General features: G+C 37.9%; 2 protein-coding genes and 1 non-coding gene across 3 annotated transcripts; 1 reads left to right on the forward strand and 2 right to left on the reverse strand.

Annotated features, from left to right (window-relative positions):
• Positions 1 to 11,750: 11,750 nt before the first annotated feature.
• Positions 11,751 to 11,823, reverse strand: TRNAR-ACG (transfer RNA arginine (anticodon ACG)). The gene has a single exon. It is a non-coding gene; the product is annotated as a tRNA-Arg (tRNA).
• Positions 11,824 to 11,925: 102 nt separating this feature from the next.
• On the forward strand, positions 11,926 to 15,737 carry LOC110791055 (uncharacterized). The gene is made up of 8 exons (XM_021995818.2): positions 11,926 to 12,266; positions 12,690 to 13,300; positions 13,412 to 13,484; positions 14,023 to 14,103; positions 14,190 to 14,253; positions 14,828 to 14,915; positions 15,057 to 15,141; positions 15,239 to 15,737. Exons 1-8 carry the CDS (start codon positions 12,153 to 12,155, stop codon positions 15,320 to 15,322), a joined length of 1,200 nt encoding a protein of 399 aa, XP_021851510.2. The 5' UTR covers positions 11,926 to 12,152; the 3' UTR covers positions 15,323 to 15,737.
• A 387-nt stretch (positions 15,738 to 16,124) lies between these two features.
• On the reverse strand, positions 16,125 to 23,540 carry LOC110791054 (asparagine synthetase [glutamine-hydrolyzing] 2). The gene is made up of 14 exons (XM_021995817.2): positions 23,169 to 23,540; positions 22,064 to 22,202; positions 21,642 to 21,743; positions 21,334 to 21,475; positions 20,730 to 20,825; positions 20,532 to 20,626; positions 20,104 to 20,265; positions 18,997 to 19,077; positions 18,680 to 18,901; positions 18,445 to 18,579; positions 17,765 to 17,845; positions 17,501 to 17,587; positions 17,301 to 17,408; positions 16,125 to 16,643 (listed from the first exon to the last, which is right to left on the reverse strand). The coding sequence occupies exons 1-14, from the start codon at positions 23,246 to 23,248 to the stop codon at positions 16,467 to 16,469; spliced, it is 1,707 nt and encodes a 568-aa protein (XP_021851509.2). The 5' UTR covers positions 23,249 to 23,540; the 3' UTR covers positions 16,125 to 16,466.
• Positions 23,541 to 25,610: the final 2,070 nt, after the last annotated feature.

A 25,610-nucleotide genomic window follows, 5' to 3' on the forward strand; every position in this document is an offset into this window, starting at 1 on the left:
GGAGAGCTAGAAACTGTAAAATGCATGGCCGTGCTCGGATGAATCATAGGCTATGATTATCTGTTTATTTGATCAGTTGAACTCTGAAACCGAGAAACACCTCGGGACATAATAAGGATGACAACTCTTACCTTATGTTCAACAACAAGCATCGAGCGACAAAGGAATTAGGTAAATGCACACTTGTCCCTAAGGACAAGTGGGAGACTGAAGGAAATAATGCCCTTGGTCCAAGTATGCATATAATATTAAGTCTAATAAATGCGGTTCAGTATCAATTAACAAGTTAATAATTCAGTGAGATCAAGTGAGCTGAATGCCTAGCTAGAGGCCGCTTCAGTTCAAGTGGAATTAATGATATTAATCCACAGCTTATTCTTGACTGAACCCGTAAGATCACACAAATAGTACGTAAACGGATCAAGTATTTAATGACATTAAATACTCCATCTATGGATATTCGGAATCGACGGATCTTGGTTTCAGTGGGAGCTGAGATCGTCACAAGCAAGAAATGAATACTCCGGAAACGATGATATTACCGGAAACGGAAATATGGATCGTATCGGAAATATAAATATTATCCAAGTCGTAGATGTTGCCGGAAACGGAAACATGGTACGTATCAGAAAATATTATTGGAAATGGAAATATTACCGGAATCGGAAATATTGCCGGAAACGGAAATATTGTCAGAATCGGAAATATTATCGGAATCGGAAAATAATTCCGGTAACGGAAATATTAAATATTTGTTCGAAACGGAAATTAATTCCGGAATCGGAAATATTAAATATTGTTCGTATCAGAAATGAATTCCGGAACCGGGAATTTAATCGGAAGTGCATCGTACGAATTAGCATCGGACGAGGTTTGCTAGACGAAGGCCCAACACGAAGCCAGGCCCGCGCCCAGCAAGCCGAGCGCCCAACATTGAGCTGCCACAGCCTCGCCAGGCCCAACAAGGCCTTGGCGCGCGCACGCTAAGCGTGCTGTTGGGCTGCGAGCAGCGACTGCTCGTGTGGGCCGCAAGGCCTGCGCGGGTGGTGCGATGCTCGTGGCCATACGATGTTCATGTTCGTAACGAATCCTAATCCTATCGGAATTCGTGTATTGATTAAATCCTAATCCTAATAGATTAAGTTTATTATTTAGAGTTCAAGTTGGATTCTAATTAATAAATCCAAATCCTAGTAGGATTATAATTCCTTTTCCATACCTCTATAAATAGGTTCCTAGGGTCATAATTTATAGACACAATTGAAGTATTCTAAAGGTAAGATTTTGAAGAAAAAATCAGCTATACACTTGCACCTAATAGCCGAAATTTCTAAGCAACCTTAAGGGCGATTCTAGTTGGTCAATCTTAAGGCGGATCCGGACGGGCTGTGGACTATCTACGGAGGGACGACACTTGGAGTCCTAAAGACTTTTTCTTGTTCGGTTCGGGCGCAGCTAGGGAGGGCACGCAACAAAGTGTATGCATCTAAACTATGCTAAATGATTATGTGTAAATAATATGCTTTCCTGGCTTTATGGTTTTTCCGCATGATTTATGTTTTGTCATATGAATCATAACCTAACACGAATATGGTTGGCCGCCCTATACCGACGCTTCGGGTCCCGATGTGGACCCCACCTACAATTTCACCCCGTTCATCGATGACGCGGCTCGTGCTTATCGTCTTGAGCGGGATGAACATTGGAGGATTTATGATGCCAAGGGTAAAGGGCATACCCCGGGCCCTTCTTCTTAGGGTTCACCCCATTTCTCCCCCATCTTGATGTGATGGTATGCTTGTGATTAGCTTCGGGGAGAAATGCGGAGTAGGGGTTTGCTATGGGGAGTGTTTGATGTTTGTTGGTGTGATCTTCTTGCCACTTCATGTGGTTGTATATATGATGATGGGTTTTTGTTTGTTTTGTGTTTGTTTTGGCCATTTGGCCTTGTCTACTAACATTTTTTTTGATTGTTTTTGAGTGTTTCGTATGGTTTGGTTTCGTTGATGTGGGTTCCCACTTTCCACCTATGCCTTGTTCGTCGTTATTTTGGTGAGTTTGTTCGGTTTTTACCGGTTCTTTGCGGGACTTGCTCCCACGACATTTCGGGTAATATCCTTCTATCTCACATGCATTCTTTGGGACGGGCATCTTGCATATGGGGCATTTGGTTGGATGGGTAGTTGTGCCCCTCCTTGCTTAGTTTTAGGCCTTGAGGACACGGCCTATTTCTAGCTTGGGCGGAGTTTTGTTGTGTAGTTACCTATTTGTGATGCTCATGTTTTGGAAACCATACCATTATGTGCACTTGTATATGTTAGTTTCTTTGTTTTTAGTTTGATTTTAGTTTCTTTTCTTTTCGTTTGTTTTGTTTGTTTCTTTTTGTTTTCATATTTGGTGTGTTTTCTTATTCTTTTCCTTTTTCTTCTTTTTCCCTTCCTTTTGTCGAGGCAAGTTTTTCTAAGTTTTCTTAGGCAATATTCTTGATTTGGGCAAATAAAATTGGAACTTGTAGACTAGAATGCTTTTATTCCCAATTGGTAGATGTTTACACGGTTTTTAATGTCTTGGGTCGAATTTAGGATTTGGTGTTAAGGAAGTTGGTTAGAACTTTGGGTAGCATGCGTCTTGAACCCTTGGCTTGTGGTAAGATGGTGTCGATCTCTCTAGTGATTTGAAACCGGAGAGAGTGGTATTTTCTCCCATGTGAGGTTCATGTTCAAATTAGCCCAAACACATATACATATATTTTGAGTGGCATGGATCCTTGGCATTGACTTTCTTACTTCCCGAATTTGACTATTTCCTTCCCGAGACCGCGACCGAACTACTTTAGGGGACGATAGAGGCATTTATTTTGGTGACTATTTTTCTTTTTAGTTTAGGACTTTATTTTCTATTTTCCTCATATGTTTTTGTTTGCATTTGCCCCCTTGCTAGCCATTTGAGCCTTGCCCCTTCATTTCTTATGAGCACATTACAAACCTAATAGCCTTTGTTTTGTTTTCACCCTTAGAAGTGATAGTGACGTTTAGAGTTATGATGCTTGTTGGTTTTGGAATGATTATGCATATTTGAGGAATGATGTTTATTGGTATGAATGGCAAAGTTTGGGAAATGTGTTGTATATAGTGAATAAATGATGCAAAAGCTAAAATGAGAAGTAAAAGTTTTGAAAAAGCCAAAAATAGAGAAAAACAAGGCATGAGAAAAGTTTCAATTGAAACGCAAAAAAAAAAGAGAAAATCAAATCAAGAAAAGTGCAAAAAGAGTTGTAGTTTAGAATTGTTGTTGAATAAGCTTGGGGGTACCCCAAATAGGTGGTATGAGTTTGTATTTGGTTCGTTTTGCTTGAGTTGAGTTCTATCATTGCGCTTCACTTTAGGTATGAGCACCAAATTACCAAATTTGTTCCACACCTTACCCCTAGCCTACGTTACGCCTTAAAAGTCCTCTTGACCCTTTAGAGTTGAGTCATTGTTGGTGGAGGGAGGATTTGGTGAAGTTTATAGAATGGGATTGTCATGCTAAGATGTCGGGTAGCCTATCTTATTTTCTCCGGCGCCTTCACGGTGTCTCGAGACGCTACTCTCAAGGGTGGAAAAGATCTAGAGATTTGATGTGGTATGCTCGGTTGAAGGGGAATTGATTAGTGTTCACCCTTAGTTCGCTTTGCTTGGCACTTGAATCTTTCACTCGATTTAGGACATTAGTTAGCGTGTACTCATTTATTTGATTGGTAATGTTAGTGTTCTTTTATACTCGTTCCATAATAAAGGCCCTATCTTGGATTTTGTAGTTTAATTTCTTTTCTTCTCTTTACTTTTCTTCTTCTTTTCTTTCTTTCTTTTCTTGGTTTGTGCTTTTCATTTTTAGTCTTGCCTTGATTAGATTTGCTGTTTTTTTTTTTGTGTTTGTCAGTTTTTAGGATTCAATTAGTTGCTCATTCTTTCCTAGTTGAGTTTAGTTTGCTAGAGACTAGTAAACGCTTAGCTTGGGGGAGTTTGATGAGCGACATTTATGTCTCTCTTAGCTTAGGATTTTATGTTAGTTTTTATACCTTTTTTTATAGTTTTTGTAGATTTTTGTGTGAATTTTATAAGTTCCGTTCCATCTTGTGCTTTATAGGTGATTATGATGAAAAGTGATGGAAAACAAGTAGAATCAAGCCAAAACAGGGCTTGTGCGATCAAGTGATGGTTTGTGCGCCCGAACAGAGGAGTGTAAATGGGCACAAGGAATATCCAGTTCTGTGCGATCGAACGTGCTCTGTTGTTCGGTCGCACAAGATTGATTTTTGGAGTCAGAATGTCTCTAATTTGGGATGCGACCGCAGAGCCTACTATTCGACATCACAGGTTTTGTGCGATCGAACGTGCTCTGTTGTTCGGTCGCACATGTTTGGTTTTTGGATGCAGAATGTCCCTAATTTGGGATGCGACCGCACAAGTCTCTCAACTCGACCGCACAAGAGTTGTGCGCCCACACAAGGCCCTCCGTTCGAGCGAATCATGCTGCAGAGGAATTATGAGCCAAAGAAACCCCATTCGACCGAACAGGGTTCTTCGTTCGGTCGCACATGACGAAGGAAGTGTTCTTCGCTGCCTTCGCTCGCACAGGACCCAGTATTTGCTCGCATGACTCTTTTACGTTCGGTCGCACAAAAGGTCTGTGCGACCGAATGGCTGCGCGGGCTGCTCTTATTCGAATTTTGGCTTCTATTTGGGGAAACTTATAAATAGAATTTTCGATTATTTTGTTAAGTGTAGAATTTTAGTTGATAATTTTAGACTCTCAAAGTTAGTTTTTCAGCATTTCTAGAGAGAGAAACTCTCCTCCATTGAAGCATCAATTTGTAATTCTCTAAACTCTTCTTCTAATTTTGTGCAATTCAATTCAATTTCTTAATTCTTGCTTTTGTTGTGATTGTTGATTGTTCTATAATTCCTTCTATTCTTGAATTCTTCTTGATTTTACTTTAGTTACTTTGATCTTTAATTCTCTTGTTGATTGTTCAATTGATTGTTCTAGTCTTTGATTCTCTCTTCCTAATCCTTCAATTTCATGCTTGTTAGTGTAGAATTAATGGATTTCTTGATTTCTAGAATGGCTAGTGAGTAGATTTAGGTTAGGTAAAGGGGAGAATCTAGGGGCCTAATTAGGGGAATTTGATGATTTGATTGATGAATGATTGATGTGATTAAATTGATTTAGTGCTAGGATTTTCCATGATCAATTGAGTAGTAGTTGCAAATGCTAGTTGATTGAATTAGGTTGGAATGTATGATTTAGGTTTGGCAAGACATTGTGAGCCTAATTCATGCAAGTGAATGATAGTTCCTATTATATGCAAGCTAATCTAGCTTAGGACTATGCGAAAGCTTTTCTATAGGCTAGGTTGCTTCGCGTGCTCTATCCGAGATGTGGCGAGTACGTCATTAGTTTTCATTCCCCTATGTGCTATTTCATTGCATCATTCATGATTACTAGATGGTAGTTCATTTCCCCCGATTTCCCTAGACTATCCCCAATTCCCTAACGTTTAGCTTCCTTGATTCAATCTAGTTTAATTCTTAGTTTAGCATCTTAGTGATAATTCAAATCAAACCTCCCTTCGAATTAGCTTGACATTTAAACTCGAGAACCATCGTTTCTTTGGGACGATCCCTTTACTTGCCACTATAGTTCATATAGTTGGTTAGTCTAGTGGTTCTATAAATTTTGTTTGATTGAGGCGTTGATTTTTCAACGACGGAAAAACGCCTTATCACTTAGGCATTCAAATTTATTAAACATATACAGTAGGTCAATAAAACATTCAAGATTTAACAACAAGATTCGCAAATATTCAATTTAGCATCTTAAAATTACAAACTTTTGCGTTCGAAAAACTAAAACCTCCGAAAAGTCATAGTTAGGCTTCGAATTTGGGAATTCTGGGTTCGGCCGAAAAATAATAATTTTGTCAAAATTTAGAATGCCTTTTACATGCGGAATTGACACAAAAATCACTCGATTTGGTTGAGTAACGAAGAAACTGCCGAAAAACTGCGTACATATAATTAAATAAACGCAATTTGCAATTAATTAACAATTACGAAAATTAATCACCCCTTTTAATTCTTTGCAGATTTGTAAAATTTAACCATCTTAAGCAATTAATAGATCATGCAATTAATAAGAGGCTCTGATACCACTGTTAGGTTATGATACATATGAACAACATAAATCATGAGGAAAAACCTTAATGCCAGGAATCATACTAATTGCACATAATCATATAATTAGTCTAGGATGCATACACTTTGTAGCGTGCCCTCCCTAGCTGCGCCCGAACCGAACAAGAACAAGTCTTTAGGACTCCAATTGTCGTCCCTCCGTAGAAAGTCCACGTACAGCACGTCCGGATCCGCCTTAAGATTGACCAACTAGAATCGCCCTTAAGGTACTATTATTTTCGGCTAAAATAGGCAAATATTATGGCTGATTTTTCTGCTTAAAAATCCTAGCTTTTATTGTTTGAATACTTATTAAACTCGCCCTTAAATTGTGAACCTAGGCCACATATTTATAGGGATATGGAAAGAGAATTGGAATCCTACTAGGATACTAATTAGCTTAATTAGAATTATATTAAAACTCTTATTAACTATTTTATCCTATATAGGATTAGGAATTTAATCTTTGAACAAACCCCTTTAGATTTAGGATTTGTATCAGACACAAACACCCACGAGCACGACCCTTGCGGGCGCTCAGCCCACGCAAGCCTTGCGGCCCACGCGAGCCTCGCAGCCCACGCGAGCAGCGCATCTCGCAGCCCACTCGTGCGCGCGCCTTGGCCTGCTGGGCCTGGCCTTGCGCTGGGCCTGGCGTGGCCTTGGCTGCCTTGTGTGGCGCGCAGGCTTGCTGGACGCGGGCCTGGCTTCGTGTTGGGCCTTCGTCTAGCAAGTCTCGTCCGATGCTAATTCGTACGACGCGCTTCCGATTAATTTCCCGATTCCGGAATTCATTTCCGATACGAACAATATTTAACATTTCCGATTCCAGAATTAATTTCCGTTTCGAACAAATATTTAATATTTCCGTTTCCGGAATTATTTTCCGATTCCAATAATATTTCCGATTCCGACAATATTTTCGTTTCCGGCAATATTTTAGATTCCGGCAATATTTCCATTTCCGGTAATATTTTCCGATACGTACCATGTTTCCGTTTTCGGCAACATCTACGACTTGGATAATATTTATATTTCCGATACGATCCATATTTCCGTTTCCAGCAATATCATCGTTTCCGGAGTATTCATTATTTGCCTTTGACGATCTTAGCTCCCACTGAAACCAAGATCCGTCGATTCCGAATGTCCATAGATGGAGTATTTAATGCCATTAAATACTTGATCCGTTTACGTACTATTTGTGTGACCCTACGGGTTCAGTCAAGAGTAAGCTGTGGATTAATATCATTAATTCCACTTGAACTGAAGCGGTCTCTAGCTAGGCATTCAGCTCACTTGATCTCACTGAATTATTAACTTGTTAATTAATACTGAACCGCATTTATTAGACTTAACATTAAATGCATACTTGGACCAAGGGCATTATTTCCTTCAGACCCCATAAATCAAGATGAACTAATTCAAACATTCTACTAGCATGATTGTTACTAATTGGAAAACTCTCCCTACATTGTTTTGCACGCGGGCATACATCACAAATTTTATTTTTTCTTCTACTAGAATTACTCACAGGAGGGAGTAACTTTAAAACTTTATCCAGCGGATTTCCCATTCGTTGATGCCACAGATCGACCACGCACTCCACTGCGCACACCCTCACTCGTGGCACTCCTCGGAAAAAATATAGTCCCTCTTGTCGTTCACCCACGCCAATCACCGTCCTCGTCAAACGATCCTGAATCACACACATTTTGTCAGTAAACTGAGCAGAACATTTTAATTCGTCGCTTAATTGAGTTACAAAAATTAAATTGCAGTTTATTTTAGGCACAAATAAAACATTGTTCAATACAAAACCACCCTCCAATGTAACGGACCCATATTGATTTGAGTTTGCCGAGTAACCGTTCGGTAACACTACCGGGAAATTTACTGAGGTTTTGACATTTCTCAAAATCGAGATATCACCCGTCACATGATTCGAAGCTCCGGTGTCAACAATCCACCGTAAATCTACATTACCTTGCAATTTAATTGATGGTTTAGACAATATGTCTACAATTTGCTGAACCTATGTGCTTGTCACGCCTACAAGGCCATACGAATTAAATCAGCATTGTCATGTGTAAGAGGCTGCTGCCCAGCGCTATTATGCTGCTTCCCTGCACTCCCCGTAGCTGCTGGACTGCTGCTGGTCACAGCGTTAGCACACACTGCTGGACCCGCAGCACCCCTCGTGCCTCTGCCTCCTCTTCCAGCCATCTTGCCCCCTCTTCCAGTCCCTCTTCCTCCTCTTTTTTTCTCATCCCACCAGTCGGGAAAATCTATCAATTGATAGCAACTCTCCTCCTCGTGTCCCTCTCTATTGCAGTGATTACATAATTTGTCGCTTGCATCTCCATATTCGAACGACCCTTGGACTCTACCTTAAATGCCATCACACTCTCCTTCCCTTTACTTCCCTTGGCACGCATGTTTTCCGTGTTGATTACCGTTTGATACGCCTCATCCAACGAAGGTAAAGGAGTCTGAGCCAACAATTGGGCTCGGATAGCCTCGTAATGATCCTCTAGACCGATTAAAAAATAATGCAACTGATCCTCATCACGTATATCACCAACCTGTTTGGCTATGTTGCACGTACACTTGGAACACGAACACCGCGGCACCCTTGCATACATGACATAGTCCTTCCATAGCTTCGACAGTCGGCCGTAATACTCTGTAACTCCCTCAAAAACTGCCTGTGTGCAGCCACTCAATGCCATCTTGATATGGCAAACTCTAGCTCCCGTCACAACAGAAAATCTCTTCCTCAAGTGGTCCCATAACTCAGTAGCAATATCAAAATCCTCTAGAGTTGAACGTAAGTGTTCATCAATGCTGTTATTTATCCACGACACCACCATAGAGTTAACCACCAACCAAAGCTTCATCTTGGTTGCATCGGACGTAGGCTCCGTAATCGAACCATCGATAAAACCATACTTAAACTTTGAAAGCGATCTATGTATAGCTTTCGCCCACTCATCATAATTCGTTGCTCCTCTCAATTTTATGGGGGTAATCACAATTCCCGGACCGTCGCCGGAGCCCAGATGGTAGTCCAGGTCAATGGCCGGCGGTGGCCTTGGGATACTCTGTCCGTCAGTGTCCATGGAAGGGGACGACGGCTACCTCTACGATTTGCGGAAAAAAATTTAGGGTTTCTAACCTAAGCTCTTGATACCATGTCAAATTACGGCTCAATCTCATCTCTTCTCATTGATTCTCAACGTATATATATTACAACGTAATTAACCTAGCAAGGTCAGGAAGGTAACTTAACATAATTAAAACTATACAATATTAACACAATATTGACACATATTCTATCGCAACAAATTGACATTGGTTTTAGGAAATTAGAAGATGAATTTTATCACAAGATTGCTAATCCTTTGTTGTAGATATTGGAGTATGATTAAAAAAAATATCTAATGAAATAGGGGAAATTTTCTTTCATTTACATGACCAACAAATAAAAAATAATTTATACCTAGTGGATGGCGTGCATAGCTACAATAGGGAAATGCTGCAAAATCATCCACGCCCTTTTCCTATTACTCTTCAATTCCTCTACAACACCTTCTCCTTGAAAGAGCAAAAATTATATGGTTTATCAATAATTCGAAAAGTTGAAATAAAAAAATCAATACGAAACCTTTTTTAATAACATGTGGGAATAAATCTTGAACTTTTGGCTTTGAGGTAGAAATGATTCTAACCAAATTTCCTAAAGCCAGTAAAATTTAAATTAGAAAGGTAAAATCAAAATTAAGAATTGTAAATTGAGAACTAAAATATCCAATTATTTAAGTGATAAACTTTAAAGGAATTTATGGATGAAATATGTTACAGGGAGAATGTGAAGCCCAAGAGGAATTGTAATTAAAATATTAAATAGCGAATGTGAAGGGCAAGAAGAGCATTGAGTCACTGACTAGTTAAAAGAGCGTTGAAAAACACATGGCAAACAAAATAGTAGAGTGACACATGACAACCAAAAGTAGACTGACAAATGGCAACCAAAAGCAGATTGACACATGGCAATGAATGGTAATTGATTTTGCTTTTTAAATACTATGTATTGATGTATTGATGTATTGATATTCCATAACAATAACAATAAACATTAGTACTTATGAGTTAATAGTTTTTTAAAAAAATTAACTCAAAATAAATTATAAGAAACTAAACACCTTCTTCATCAACCTCTCATCTTCCATGCACTCTCTTATAAATAATTTGACTAACAATCATTTCCGTTGTATCACTTACACAATCACTGTATATCATCATACCATATTCAGAGGTAATGTGTGTTTTACTTTGGGTCTATTTTTTTTTTTTTTTATGGCTAAGTTTGATTTTTCGTCAACGTATTATGATTATTTTATTAACTGTTTATTTTTCTATTGACATCATATTATACATCACTATCGTTGATGTTCCTTCTAAATGTTGTTAGATTAATTTATTAATAATCTTAAATATATAAATGTGGTTCTATTTGATTATATATTTATATCATAATACCTAAAGTTATTGTATGTTAAGCAATACAAGTTTATATAACACCTTAAAAATGCTCCCGTGCATTCACGGGTGCTCAAATGCTAGTTAGAATATAATGAGTCTTAACAAAGTACTCATGATTCATGAACACTCATCAAAGGTTCCATCAAAAATAAAAAGAAAAAAGAAGTGACCACCATTAATAAATAAATAAAAAAAAAAACTCCTACCGTCCTAGGTAGTATTTAAATAGATATTGGGAGTGATATGTGTCACTTTCGAGTGTAAATTTTTCCGTCAATTTTTTTTTCTTTAAAAAACTTTAAGTACATACTACCTTCGTTCCTTAATGTTCTTTACGCTGACTATTTGCACGGACTCCAATGCAATATTTAACGACTTATATATCTATTTCCGTATGTGAAAAAATTATAAAAATTTGATATTTTGAAAATACATAACGGGGCTAGACCTGATCAAGACGAGCCCGGCCCGTCCGCCCGCCTGAATTTTTTGTGGGTTTAGGCAGAATTTTCCTGTCCGGCCCGAAACTTTAATTTTTTTGGGCGGGTTTGGGAAACACAAAAACCACACTTTTAAGTTATAAATTTAACCCAGCCCAAAAATGGCCCGAAAAGCCCGGTATTTTAGGCCCGAAAATAGCGGGTTTGGGCACAATTTTTTGGGCCGAATCTTGGCCCGTCTCGGCCCGACCAAGCGGGCTGATTTTTAAGCCTAGGTCCGGCCCGACCCGTCATTTGATCAGGTCTAAACGAGATCAATTTAACAAGATCTTATATGATAACATTTTGATGTATATAACAGAATCCACGGTCAAAGTTTTCATACTTTGAACACATATTTCAAAGCGTAAAAAACATTAAGGAACAGAGGCAGTACATGATACCTAAATTTAGTAATAGAATATAATGGGTCTTAACAGTTGCTCATAAACACAAAGAAAAAGAAGAAGAAAAAGTGACCACTGACCACCATTCATAAACAAAAAAACGACTCCACTGGGGATCGAACCCAGAGTCTCTGGTTTCGTAGACCAGCGCCTTATCCATTGGGCCATGGAGTCTTGTTGATGCTGTAATTTGTCAATTATGTTATAAATATATAGAGTATGGAGTACATGTTATCTGATAACTTTAGGATGAAGCTAAAACAGAAAAACTGACAACGACTTGCTGCCTAATTCTTCTTTCTGTTTGCGGTCTGGTCTATCTTTTCAGGGTTTGGGTTTTTGGGTTCTCATAAATCATAATCTCCCTTGATATTGACCAAATCCACAAATTTTCCTATTTTGGAACGATTCTTCATCGTATTATTTTTTAAAAAAGTTTATCATTTATATTGATGATCCTTTGTGTTTGGATTTTTGATGATTGGTGAAATTTGGGAAAATAAATGGGGAAGCAACGATCTCTTCGTAGTAAAGCAGTCAATCTTTTCTCAGACTTCACCACTATCCTACTTAACCCCATTTCTGATAAAATCTCCAAGAATCCCCCTTCTCCTTCTGTACGTCTTTCTCTCTCTATTTATCTTGCAATTTCTTTATTTTTCTATGATTTTTTTGGACTTTAGTTCAATTATTTCATGGGTTTGATGTTAATTGAGCTTAATTTGAAGCCATTTCGAGGGTCTGATGATTTGATTTGAATTTACTTCATGGGTTTGTTGTTCATTGAGCTTGGTTTGATGATTTAATTGGACTCAAGTGCAATTTAATTTCATGGGTTTTGATGTTACTTGAGCTTGAGTTAAAGCTATTTTATGGTTTTGATGATTGCACATGAATATAATTTCATGGTTTGATGTTACTGAAGCTTAATTTGAAGCAATTTATGTACCAATTTCATAAATTATAGTAATTTTGCTGTTTTTGGGTTTACCTTTATGGTAATTAAGACTGGTTTCTCTCTCTATCCCTTTTGTTTTTAGGAGAATGATGAAATGGACTCAGAGGAAAGTCAGCAAGAGTCAATTTGTGAAGAGGGTTCTTTAAATTCAGTTGATGGACCTGATACCTCATCTTTTACTGCCTTTCTTTATTCTCTATTAAAAGATGATTACTTTAGTGCCGAAAGAGAAGATGGACAGCAGAATAATGATAATAGTACTAATAATATAGCAACTGTTAAAGTTGAATCAGAACCTGAAACTGGAGCTGGAGCTGAAATCAAGCCTGAACCTGTAATGGCAGAACCTGAAAAAGTGAGTGTAGTGAAAGAGAGTAGTGGAAAGAGAGGGTTGATTTCTAAGGGGAGACAGTCTATTGGTAAAGCTATGAATTATGCAACCAGATTAGCATGGTTCCGGAGTCAAGCATCCGAGAGAACGCCAAAGTCTGAAGCTAAAACTGATGGTAAAGATGGTAATCAAGATGGAGGAAACATGAGTCCAATAGAGAGGACAAATGAACAGATTTTATCACTGGCTGAACTCCCAGACATGTCTGAAAAGTCATTGCTTCTTTCAGAGAAAACCAGGATCATACTCTATGCTTCCCTTCCAGCCCTTGTTAAAGGACGAAAATGGGTGTTGCTCTACAGGTGTTGGATCACATTTTGTTTTATTTTTTGATTTTAGCTTCTGAAAATTTGTTTCGTTCATTGTGCAATGTTTGATGACCTGTATGCTAACTGTTCTCTTGTGTACTGCAGCACATGGAGGCATGGCATTTCACTCTCAACCCTTTATCGGAAGAGCCTGCTCTGCCCTGGCTTGAGCCTGCTGGTATCTTCTTTTCCTCTTTATCTTACTGTCTCGAATCTCAGTTGTAATGAGTATTATTAGTTATTTCTTCAAGAACCTTTATACCCGTTTGTGATTGTATGTATTAGTACAATACAAGCCTAAAACTCTTGCACTTACTCCAGTGCCTATACAGTGACTGTTAATCAAAGATATTCATTCTGCAATTTGCATTGTGTGTGTTTGTCAATGAAAGTACTTTTGTTATAAACGTGTCCTTGTTTTGGATACTCGTATCTTTTTAAATGAAAGAATGACTGGACAAATGACATGATATTTCACCTATGGTGGTTTCTGCTCTTGAAACTACATACACAAGATTTGAGTGATTGATTCTGGTGAACTTGTGGAAATTGGAATTCAGCTTATTTTCACAGACAATATTCTTCACTGGCCAGTTGCATGTAATGTAGCTTCTAGAATGTTTCTCTTTTTTGTTGTTCAAAAATATAGTTTTTGTCGTTGGAATTCAGACATTGTATGATCTGGTAGTCTGGTACGGTTGTACCATATTTGACAGGTGGTTGGTGATCGAGGAGGTGCAGTTTTTGGTGGCTTGGTCGAGGCACCACTTAAACCTTCTAAAAGCAGGAGGTATCAGGTGAGTCTGTTCTGTATACGAAGTATTTTGTTAAATTCATCGCCTTGATTTTTCAACACCTGGCTAATCCCTCAATTCATACTCAGGGGACAAATAGCACATTTCTTTTTACTGATGTAGCTGGCCAACCAGCTATTTATCGTCCCACAGGTATCAATACCGAAGCTGTGCCTACATATTTAGAGTACTATATTAGACTATGGTCTATGCTCTATCCCAAAATTCAATATGTTTTAGGAATTCATCCTTAACACACCATGAGAGACGGCTTATGTTAAATTTCACTTAGGATTAGGAAAGGATAAATAAGAAGGGGAAAGGGCAGTGTTGACTATTACCAATGTTAGTTGTTTGGTATACCTTAGGAAATGAATCAATTGTAACAAATTGGGGATTGAGGAGGTAACAATGTAGTTACCATAGGGTTGGGAGAGGTAGCAAATGGTGGTAATGGTTACCCTTAGGAAATGGATTATGTTACCACTTCTCTCATACCAAACATTAGGTAATGGAAATAGTTAATTGATTCCCATTTCCATCACATAAAAACACTATACCAAACATGCTCTAAAAGGTTTTCACTGCCGTGTGGTATTTAGTTTAAAACTTTGCCTAGGATGTGAAGTGATATCCTTGTGCATTGAAAATCTATTTGGTTTTCTATATGTGGTTTATGAAACCATTCTTTTCAGTAGATAATGAAATACTTGATGTTCATCTGCAGGTATAAATCGGTATTATACAGTGTGTTCTCCTGATTTCCTTGCACTGGGTGGTGGTCGTCACTTTGCACTATACCTTGACAGCGATCTGTAAGTTTTACTCTGTATCTCCTCTTCTATTTTGCAAGATTATTTTTATTTAGAGGTGGAGATGATGGGGTAGGTTGCCTTTGTTAATCTTTATTGAGTTTTGAAGATTTATAGTTCCATTTGCGTGTTATTATTGAACAGATTGAATGGATCAAGTGCTGCATCTGACACCTATGGCAATTCTTGCCTTGCTCTTTCAGAAGATTTCGCCGTTAAAGAAGTTGAGGTAATCCTTGACTAACTTTCCCTGATCCTCTTGTCCGTCTCTTAAATGTGTACAATTCAAGTCTCATGAAGTTAATAATGACTTCTATCTTCTGCAGTTATGGGGCTTCGTATATGCTTCAAAGTACGAGGAAATTCTTGCTTTAAGTCAGAATGAGCTACCTGGTATATGTAGATGGTGACTTTTGTAAGAAGTCAATAATACCGGAGTGATTACGCTCTGGGATCATGATTTTGCCGGATATTAGGTGCTCTTTTAACTAACTTTGGAATGCCCAACATTGTATATATTGCAACTGCATCCTCCACTGTTATACCATGACAATGGAAAGAAACCTACTGCTTTTGTACAGATTATGTATAGAGTACCAGCAGAAGTTCAATCATCACTGGTTTAGATTTGTAAAACCTACTGTTACCCATGAAGATTTTAACATGTCAATCTAGAAATCTCAACTCTTTTCATCCCTAGCAAGAACAAAAAGGTAAAATGTGCAGTAGCTAATTTGGTTGCTACTTTCACCTAGACTGAACCGAACTGTTGAGACCTTTCTGCACTGGTATTGTAATACTCCTTATGTCTCGTTTCACTTTTTCCATTTTGACCAAAAATCTCACTTGATTTACATATGACAAGTATTTCAGTGGTTTCGTTCTTTCAATGAATCAATCACATATTGAAGAGAGTGTCCTATAATCAAATAGTAAAAACTGGGGAAGAAATTGCTCATCGAGTTAAACTGTACTGTTTTCTTTATCTTAAAAATAAACTTGGACTCACACTGTTAAAGGTAAACACTTACGCATTAAGACACCGATGTTAAAGGTAAACACTAAACACTAAACACTAAACAGGCGTTAATTTCTGACTAAACTGGAAGAAGACCGATATATCTAAGGAACTGTTTACTATAATAGGCAACAACAAGAAGCTATACTCACCCTCATCACTGAAAGAAGGCAGTAATGATCCTAAAAGACCAATTTGGACGGAAACAAAAGGGCCAATATTAGCAAATAACAATACAGAAGAATTCCTGATCAAAGAAAATTCATCCTCAATCAGAAGAGGGCACAAATCTGTCAAAAGGAAAACAAATGATGTAAAAACGCTAATCTTTTGCGTTGTTTAAAGTTGAAAGAAACAACAGATGCCGCTAATTTTTCATCTTCAAGCAACCCGAAGTCCACGCAATAAATTCCTCCTGAAACAAGGCACCGTGAAATTGTTTCTCAAGAGAGAATGCACCGGCGACAAGTCCTCATTTAGACAACTGTGGGTCTTGACTCCATCTTGACCTCCTGGAGCTTGACTGACAGGAGTCACTAAACTGGAATATCATTTTTACCGGCCTCTTCTTCGTGGTAAGCAGCGTCATGAACTCCAAGAGCTGCACGACCAGATGGATCAAGATTTTTCGACCATGCGGCATCCCACTCCACTGCTTTTGCAGTACTGCAGGCAACAGTTGGACCACCTGGAACTGTTTGTCTAGCAGCATTCTGGTCAAACACAACCATCAAGGAAACAATTAGTATCATGATATAAAGCATGACATAAAATGTGCAACAATGAAAGACTTTGATTCACAAAACTTGACTACAGGCTACCATATCAAATATTTTGATATTTCGTATTTGGCAAATCCACAAACTAAATAGTCAATACCAAGTTAAGATTTTATAATGACACTTTGAACTTTAATTATTCATCCTAACATTCCTTCAATTCCATTTCCTAGCACCTATAGGAGGACATTTACAAGGAATCTAAGAGAGGAACTACTACAATAGATGAATAGATCGCATGAAACCCTAACAAAAACTATTCCATACACCTTCAAGAAGAGAGGGAAAGAGAAACCGCCACTACAATATTACCAAAACCCTATTCTGAAAGTTCCCTAATCAATAATCTCCTTACAGAACAAAATAATCTACTAAAACAAGGAAAAAGGAAGCATGGCAAGCCTCTACTGTGGGAAAAAGCTGAAAAACAAATTTTACAGAAGGGCTATATGAATAAAGATAACACAGGATACAGCAACAGAATTACAGAAATAAGTAAGGGGGCCATCAATGCTAGATAGGAATTACATTATAGTATTATACACGTGCCCAACCCCTAAATTGAGGAAAAAGCAAAAGAGATAGACCAACCTTAGGAAAGAATTTTTCAAAAATCGACCTGTAGTAATACCCTTCTTTTGTTGTTGGAGTATTGTCAGGATATATAAAACTCGCGTTAGCTAGCATTGAATCTGTAACCTGAAACAGTTCATAATAAAAGATTAACAACAAGACATTGGATGCCAATGAAATTGAAGGCTTTATTAATCACCATAATCAAAATCTCATACATGTTTGCTAGCATGATCCTTCAAACCATCAATCCAACTGTATCCCACTCCATCACTGAACTGTTCCTTCTGCCTGTACAATATGTGCTAAAGCCAAAAATACAAGAATATATTATCAATCTCTTGGAGTGTCCCATAAAACAGTAAGATCACAATTTTTCAAGAAAAATACTCCTATAAGAAACTGGAAGTGGATGTCCTAGTCCTACTGATCCATTAGGTCAAAAGGTAGTATAATGATAGTAACACGGGTAAGCTGCACACCTTGGGAAGATACGGCTTTTTATCATCATCAAAAGCATTGCGTAAAATCCACTTCTCAATCCTCCCTTGATCACGTTTTATCTGCATATGTTAAAACATACATGACATAGTATACTAAATTCCATCCTTGAGGAAACTAATCAAGAATAACACACGTTAAAATATTCAATCCTGGAACATCCATCTGATACTCCAGATGTGCTGAGAATTTCAAGAGGAAATGCAATAGAGTAACTTGGACAACAGAATATACTAGTACTTATTTTACTACAGCAAAGTATCTTCAAAATTACATGGAAGCCCTATCAATATATGCTCATAAACTAAAAGAAAGAATACTGGTAGCTCTTATGATAGGAATTAAACTTCATACAAGCAGAATTTTAGCCAGATAAGACAGTTAGCAGGGAACTTCCTTATTGAAGTGTATGCGAGAAGTAAGGGAGTGCAGTTTTCTCTTATCACTTCCCCCTTTTGTCAATCCAGCCCCCAAATTGGAAAGGGAAAATAACAAAGATGACGACAGGTGAATTGACAGTGAGGAATTCTTTAATAATCTTAAGGAGGCATACTTGAGCAGTATAGTAAAAAGGCTGCAGAAATTGATACCAGTTGATGTTTCACTGAATGAAAATAGTTCAAAACCGACAAGGGGTATTTATAATGAAATTTTCAATTACCATTTTCCACTCTGGATCAATACTCATTGCAACATTAATGAAATCTTTGTCCAGAAAGGGAACACGTGCTTCAACACCCCAAGCTGATGTTGACTTATTGGCCCTCAGGCAATCATACAGATGAAGAGCTTTGACCTGAAGAACACCAACATCAGGTCAAGGACAAAATCAAAATGTTGACTTAAACAAAACATTAACAAGGTCCTTACAGAAATGATTCACACCAACGGAATACCTTTCTGCATGTTTCCTCATGAAGTTCCTTCTTATTAGGTGCCTTGTGGAAATACAAGTAACCACCAAAAATTTCATCAGCTCCTTCACCAGAGAGAACCATCTTAACTCCAAGAGACTTGATTTTGCGAGACATCAGAAACATAGGGGTGCTGGCTCTGATAGTTGTAACATCGTAGGTTTCAATATGATATATAACCTCTTCAAGTGCATCAATGCCTTCCTAAATTTGAACGGAAACTTTAGTTGTCTCGTGTGTATAAAGAGGATTTTGGTTTGATACTCTCTGAATCAAGTGATTTTGTGTGAGGAAACTACCTGAACAGTGAAAGTAAGCTCATGATGACGTGTTCCAAGATAATCAGCAACTTCTCTTGCAGCTGCGAGATCTGGAGAACCCTGAGCAGCAAAAGATGAATTTAGTTCCAAGATTCCAGATTGACCGGAACAAAGATCAACTTAAGTTCCACATCAGAGAATCTAAAGAGACCATTGAGCAATGCACTGCATGTATACTTCCATTAGTTTCATACCCAATTACAAAGCTGGTCTATGCACAAATATGGCCAGTCAAGAATATCTCCAACCAAGCGAACAAAGCTCTCATTAAAACATCCCTATTTTATGATATGAACAGCAGCATGTCAACAAAATTTATTTTTGTAATCAACTCATCTAAGAAAGATGTAGTTTTATGTAAATTCATCACATCATAGATACTGGAAGTATTGTTACAAGTTAACTTTCATCTCTCCTGTCCAGAAGAGAACAAGCAATTATCAAATCCAACTCTCTGGCTCCCCCACGACAATCAAAACCTAACCAGCTCAAGAAGAATAGTTATGCTATGAGAAAATGGGACAAATAGAAGCTTCAGGGCAAAAGGGTCATTTTGTCCCAATTCTATTCTCTTTCATTAAGGACAAAAGGTCCTTTTTTTTTCTATTTCCGTCCCTTTAATAGCTAATACCCCCACCCACCAACCCCCCCCCCCATAAAAGTAGGGAATAGAAGGCAAATATCCTTAACCCCAGTCCCACCAACCCTTTATTTTTAATTCCTTTAAACAAACATGGGATCCACTTTCTCTTCCTTGCTTTTTTCTTTTTACTTCCTGCTCCTTTCTGGTTTGATTGGTGACAATGACGATCTCCTACGACGATTCATGTTAGCCGACCCCAAATCATTTTAGGACTAAGGCTTTGTTGTCGTTGTTGTTGTTGTTGTTTAAACAAACATGGGACTTTGAGGATTTGGGACTAAAATTACAATTCCCACCTTCAAACTCCCACAAAACAAACACCCCCTAGTTCTTTTCTTTTTTTTCTGAGGGGGGAAAAAATAAAAAACAAATAAGCATAGCAGTTTAACTTGAGCAACAACAGCTGAATTTTTTTTACATCTGGATTACAAAGGCATATTCACCTCCAGTCCAATGCAAAAGGAGTGCAACTGTGAACCCCATTGGTAAGCTCCTTCCATTTCTTCCAAGTGACGTGATGCTACAGCAGCAACAAGTGATGAATCCAATCCACCCGACAGAAGTACACCAAATGGCACATCTGTCATTAATCTCTTAAGTACAGACTGAAAAGAAATCAAGAGAGTAATCAAAAGTTAAATTAATTTCCAGAAGATATAAGTCTACCGTAAATCAGAAAATAAGAAGAAATCTAACACAAGTAATTTCATATTCTGCAAAAATAAGAAGAGAATAAATTCTTCACGTCGTATAAACGAGGTCTTAAGTCAGGAGCAAGTCGAAATGACCGAGTAGTAAAGCCAGGGGAGAAGTTTGGGTTATTGTGACGCTGAAACTAAGAGAAAATAGACAATCAACAATTTTAATAAACCTTTTCAAAAGCTTCACGTAAAACTGTTGGGTCGTATGGAGTTGAAGGTATCTGCTCTGAGTACCATGGCGGGTTGTTCCACCTTCTCAATCCACCTGCAATACGTTAAATTTAATGGCATTTAAGTCCTTGAATGCCTAGTCTATAAGTTGAAACCATGTCTTAGCCAGATAGTCTATGAATTAGATAGTAGCATACCCTGTTTGCTTGAATATATATGTCCAGGAGGAAAAGCGATGAACCGTTCACAATCATCACTTATTGCTTTCATTTCTGAAGCAAACCAAGTGGACCCTGCAAAGATAGCGTATTTATTGTGTAATATATGCATAGCACACAATTTTCAATTAAATAACTCCGGTGCTAAACAATAAAATTAAAACAGTAAAGAATTATAAAAAAAAAAATTAATAAAGAACGACGAATAAACCCAAAACAGTTGTTGAAGTCGGCTCTCTTGAGAGCAAAAGAAAATATAGGATAATGCCCAAAAATGTGTTACGATGAACTTCTTCATTTCTAAGCAACTCCATTTCTCCCCCAGTTGTCTAAAATCCAGCTTAATATATACTCTCTTGCAAGACAAATGCCTAAAGCACATTGGCACATCAAAGAGATTTTTGGATTAAAATATGTGAACCACCATGCTATAGCACGGTATCACACACTTAAAACATCATAACGAAGTGAAAGTTAAAGTCTTTAATTGAAAGGTATCAAAGTGATCAACTTGGCATCATAAGATAGTTTTACATCACTACCCTGCTGAATTAAGGAAAAGATATACTATATGTTGGCTTACCATCGAGACCCCAACCCATGTACATTGGGGTAATACCAACACCATCACGAGCAGCAATGAAGCTTTTATCACGTGTATCAAGAAGTACAAAAGAGAACATTCCATCCAGCATATCCACAAACTCTTCCCCATACTCTTCATACTGACATAGAAGAAAATTTTAAAAGGAGCTCATGTTAAAGTGAAGATGCCAAGCTCCTTAGAACAATTTCCAGTAACCAGGTATTTTCACTTGAAATTGGTTGTGTACTTGTGTAAGTAGAGTAGACAGCTAGAAAAGGAGCATTATATAACATTAAGGTACTTACAAGGTGAGCAATCACTTCACAATCACTACCAGTACGAAACTTATGCGACTTAAGCTTCAGCTTCTCTCTTAACTGTTTGTGATTGTATATCTCTCCATTGACCTGACATAAAAATTAATCCAGGTAACTTTCATGAGAATGAGTTCAGAGCATCAAAAAATAAGCATACAAGGAGATTTGGAAGCTTAAATGTGTACTTTGCATCGAATAGTAATTATTATATGCTAGAAACAAAGTACAATGAGAGAGTACAGATTAAAGGTGAAGTGGATGAAACAGAAAAATTGTCCTTGATAAAACTTACAGAACCCCCAATGATACATGAAATAATCATTCATGTCTCTGATATATAATGTCTCTGATACATAATACGAAGTATAATAAATAAAAATTATATTTGTTGGGATGGAAAGTTTATTTACTGTGACAACAATTGTCTTGTCCTCGTTATAAAGTGGCTGATCTCCCGAAGTGGGATCAACAATAGCTAATCGCTGATGGGCAAGGTAACAATCCTCAAAACAGTGTATGCCACTCCAGTCAGGGCCTCTATGACGTAACCTATAATTTTACAAAAGACTACCAATTAGGCACTTCTTATACACTCTATGATTGTTTCCATGTCAAGCAATGAAAGAGAAATTGTGAATAAAAGTTCAAGGGATACAATGAGCAAAGTGCCAATAGGCTGGACTTAATCCATTACATCTCACACAAAACTGGCATGAACACGGAACAGATATCACTGCGAAAAACGACAATCCTAAAATGCTAACAATTTTTAAGCACAAATAACACTTAGAGGGTGTATTAACTTATGTGAACTTATTATTTTTGTGAAATGAGCTTATCCAGAATAGGTTAACATAAGTTGAACAGAACACACACTAAGTAGTGCCTTCTTTAACATAAAACAAGCCGCAATCAGTCTCATACAGTCTTACAAGTGAAGTTCTTACTTCGTATATTACAACAAACCCCCTCCCTTAGTTATTAACATGATTCTTCTCAGTTTATCCAACCTCGTCAACTTCATTTTAGTCAGCAAACACTTCTTCCTTATTTAAGCTTCTTACAAGTTAGGCCAATTAAACCTTCACACTAACACTCCTAATTCAGAACAATCCACTCCAACAAACTACACATGTCCAGGACCAAAACAATCCAATTTCAAACAAAATTCATTAACAATTGCATCATATTGCCATTTAGTAATTAATTTCCTACACCTAATTTCACATTCTGTTACAATCTAAATTACAATTTTCATAATTTTACAATTATAATTGTATAAATACAATTAGATAAAATAACAAAACATATAAATAATACAATTTCAAGTTGTATTTACAATTATGATTACATAAACAAAATTACAATTCAGAATCATAATCATAATTTTCTCGAAAAAATAAATACGAATCATCAACTATAACATTGTTAACATAAAATGTGTTATTTCGTATCGCCGAATGAATCATTTGAATGAATTAAATTAGAAAATGTAGTTAAATTCGAATGTAATACCTCCGAGAAAGCTCGATGATTCTAGACCTCTTAGTATGGGAAGTATCGAGGCATCCGAAGACCGCGAGAATGCCACACATGATGCCGGACCACCTCTTTCTCTCTCCTTGGCTTTCTCACTCCTCAGCGCTTTCTCTCTCTTCCTTTGCTGTGTATTGAATCAGAAATGTGAAATTAAGTTAGTGGTGCTGAAATGGTGAAGGATTTATAAGTCCGCCAATTGGAACCGTTGATGAGTACTGGAATCAGAAAGATTCCGGGGTTTTGGGTTTTTCTTTATTTAGCACTGAAACTAGGGTTTTGCCTTCTTGGCAACTGTTTTTTTTATTCTGTATTCTATTTTCGTGGGACCGTTTTTCCTTTAATTTGGATGACGGGAGTTTTTAGATTCTGTCTCCACTCTCCACTACTCGTGAGATTCTTTTACCGTTGTTAAATATAGTCTGGTTTTACTTAGAATATTTTCAAAATTATCATCTTATACATTTCACTTTCTCAAATTTAATATTTTATAAAATTTTAATTTAAAATTACCAGTTTATAAAATCACAAACCTTTAAAGTTACCACCTATTAACGATTTTTTTCAATTTTTTCGTTAATAGATGATAAATTTGGAAATTTATGTTTTTCCTCCAAAATTTTCACTTTTGGATTTAAAATTACCACCTTATAAAATCACAAACCTTCAAAGTTACCGCATGTTAACGAAAAAATTGACAAAATTCGTTAACAGGTGGTAACTTTATGATCTGTTTTTTTTTTTTTTAATTCAACGGGGAAGAGAAGTTTCAAAGCAATAAAAAAGGTGCGAAAAGAAAATACAAACAGAACAAACTACTACATCTTAGGGTGGGACTAGGCGAGGAAAAGCCACCCTCCTTATGTCCTCCTCCAAGATTGAAGCTAACTCAGTAGGGATAGTATCTAGAAACACTAGAATATTTGAATGTGCGACACCCCGATTGGCTAACCAATCCGCCGCTCGATTACCTTCCCGGTACACATGTATTAACTTGATTCTCCAATCCTCCAACCTTAGTAGCTCTTGGCATTTTCGAAGCTCATGGACGCATTCGTTGCTGTTAACTATATCCTTATTCAAAGCTTGAACACATGCGAGGCTATCCATTTGGACTTCAAGTTGATTAATTTGCAGGTTCCTAACGAACTGAAGACCAAACTCAAGTGCTTTCACCTCGGCTCTGTAGGCGTTGCAATGACCATAATTGGCATAGTAAACAGCCACAAACGTACCTTGATGATCTCTAATAATGCCACCTCCTCCAGCCGGTCCCGGGCAACCCTTAGCTGCCCCATCGCAATTGAGGGAATACCACCCTCTTCTGGTCCTCGCCAAGTGACAAACTTCTGGACCTTAACATTCCCCATGCTGTTCGGTTCATCATCTTCATCCATTAAGGCCCGTCTTGTTAGATTATGATACATATGATAATTCATAAATCATGCGGAAAAACCATAAAGCCAGGAAAACATATTATTTACACATAATCATTTAGCATAGTTTAGATGCATACTCTTTGTTGCGTGCCTTCCCTAGCTGCGCCCGAACCGAACAAGAACAAGTCTTTAGGACTCCAAGTGTCGTCCCTCCGTAGATAGTCCACAGCACGTCCGGATCCGCCTTAAGATTGACCAACTAGAATCGCCCTTAAGGTACTATTATTTTCGACACTTTATAGGCAAATGTGTGACTGAATTTTTCTCTCAAAAACTCACTTTGAATACTTTGAAACTTGTTATAAATTGTGAGCCCTAGCCTCATATTTATAGGGGTATGGAAAGGGAATCGAAATCCTATTCAGATACAAATTAATTAAACCTAGAATCCTACAAGAACTCTAATTCAATTAATTTATCAAATAGAATTAGGAATTTAATCATTAACCGAACTCTGCATGTTTTAGGAAACGTGCACGAACACAAACACTTGCACACACACGCACGGCAGCCACGATGGGCCCCCATGCGTGCGCGCGAGCAGCAGCCCACGCAGCGCCCGCGCGTGCTGCGCGCTGCGCGTGCTGCGCGCTGCGCGTGCTGTGCGCGCTGCGCAGCCTGCTGGGCCTGGCCTTGCGCTGGGCCTGGCGAGGCTGTTTGTGCGGCGCGCTTGGCTTGCTGGGCGATGGCCTGGCTTCGTGCTGGGCCTCGTCCGGCAGGCCTCGTCCGATGCTTATTCGTACGATGCGCTTCCGATTAAATTTTCCGATTCCGGAATTCATTTCCGATACGAACAATATTTAATATTTCCGATTCCGGAATTAATTTCCGTTTCGAACAAATATTTAATATTTCCGTTTCCGGAATTATTTTCCGATTCCGGTAATATTTCCGATTCTGACAATATTTCCGTTTCCGGCAATATTTCCGATTCTGGCAATATTTCCATTTCCGATAATATTTTCCGATACGTACCATGTTT

The sequence above is a fragment of the Spinacia oleracea genome, chromosome 3 (genome assembly GCF_020520425.1).
Source record: "Spinacia oleracea cultivar Varoflay chromosome 3, BTI_SOV_V1, whole genome shotgun sequence".
Taxonomy (NCBI): domain Eukaryota; kingdom Viridiplantae; phylum Streptophyta; class Magnoliopsida; order Caryophyllales; family Amaranthaceae; genus Spinacia; species Spinacia oleracea.

Excerpts from the sequence above, each read along its gene's own strand:
- LOC110791055 (XM_021995818.2), top strand. The coding sequence starts at position 12,153 with ATGGGGAAGCAACGATCTCTTCGTAGTAAAGCAGTCAATCTTTTCTCA. Across the intron at positions 13,485-14,022 it reads GCCCTGGCTTGAGCCTGCTG|GTGGTTGGTGATCGAGGAGG; the intron begins GTATCTTCTTTT and ends CATATTTGACAG. Across the intron at positions 14,916-15,056 it reads CTATACCTTGACAGCGATCT|ATTGAATGGATCAAGTGCTG; the intron begins GTAAGTTTTACT and ends ATTATTGAACAG.
- LOC110791054 (XM_021995817.2), bottom strand. The coding sequence starts at position 23,248 with ATGTGTGGCATTCTCGCGGTCTTCGGATGCCTCGATACTTCCCATACT. Across the intron at positions 20,826-21,333 it reads CATGGGTTGGGGTCTCGATG|GGTCCACTTGGTTTGCTTCA; the intron begins GTAAGCCAACAT and ends CTATCTTTGCAG. Across the intron at positions 18,580-18,679 it reads ATGAGGAAACATGCAGAAAG|GTCAAAGCTCTTCATCTGTA; the intron begins GTATTCCGTTGG and ends GGTGTTCTTCAG.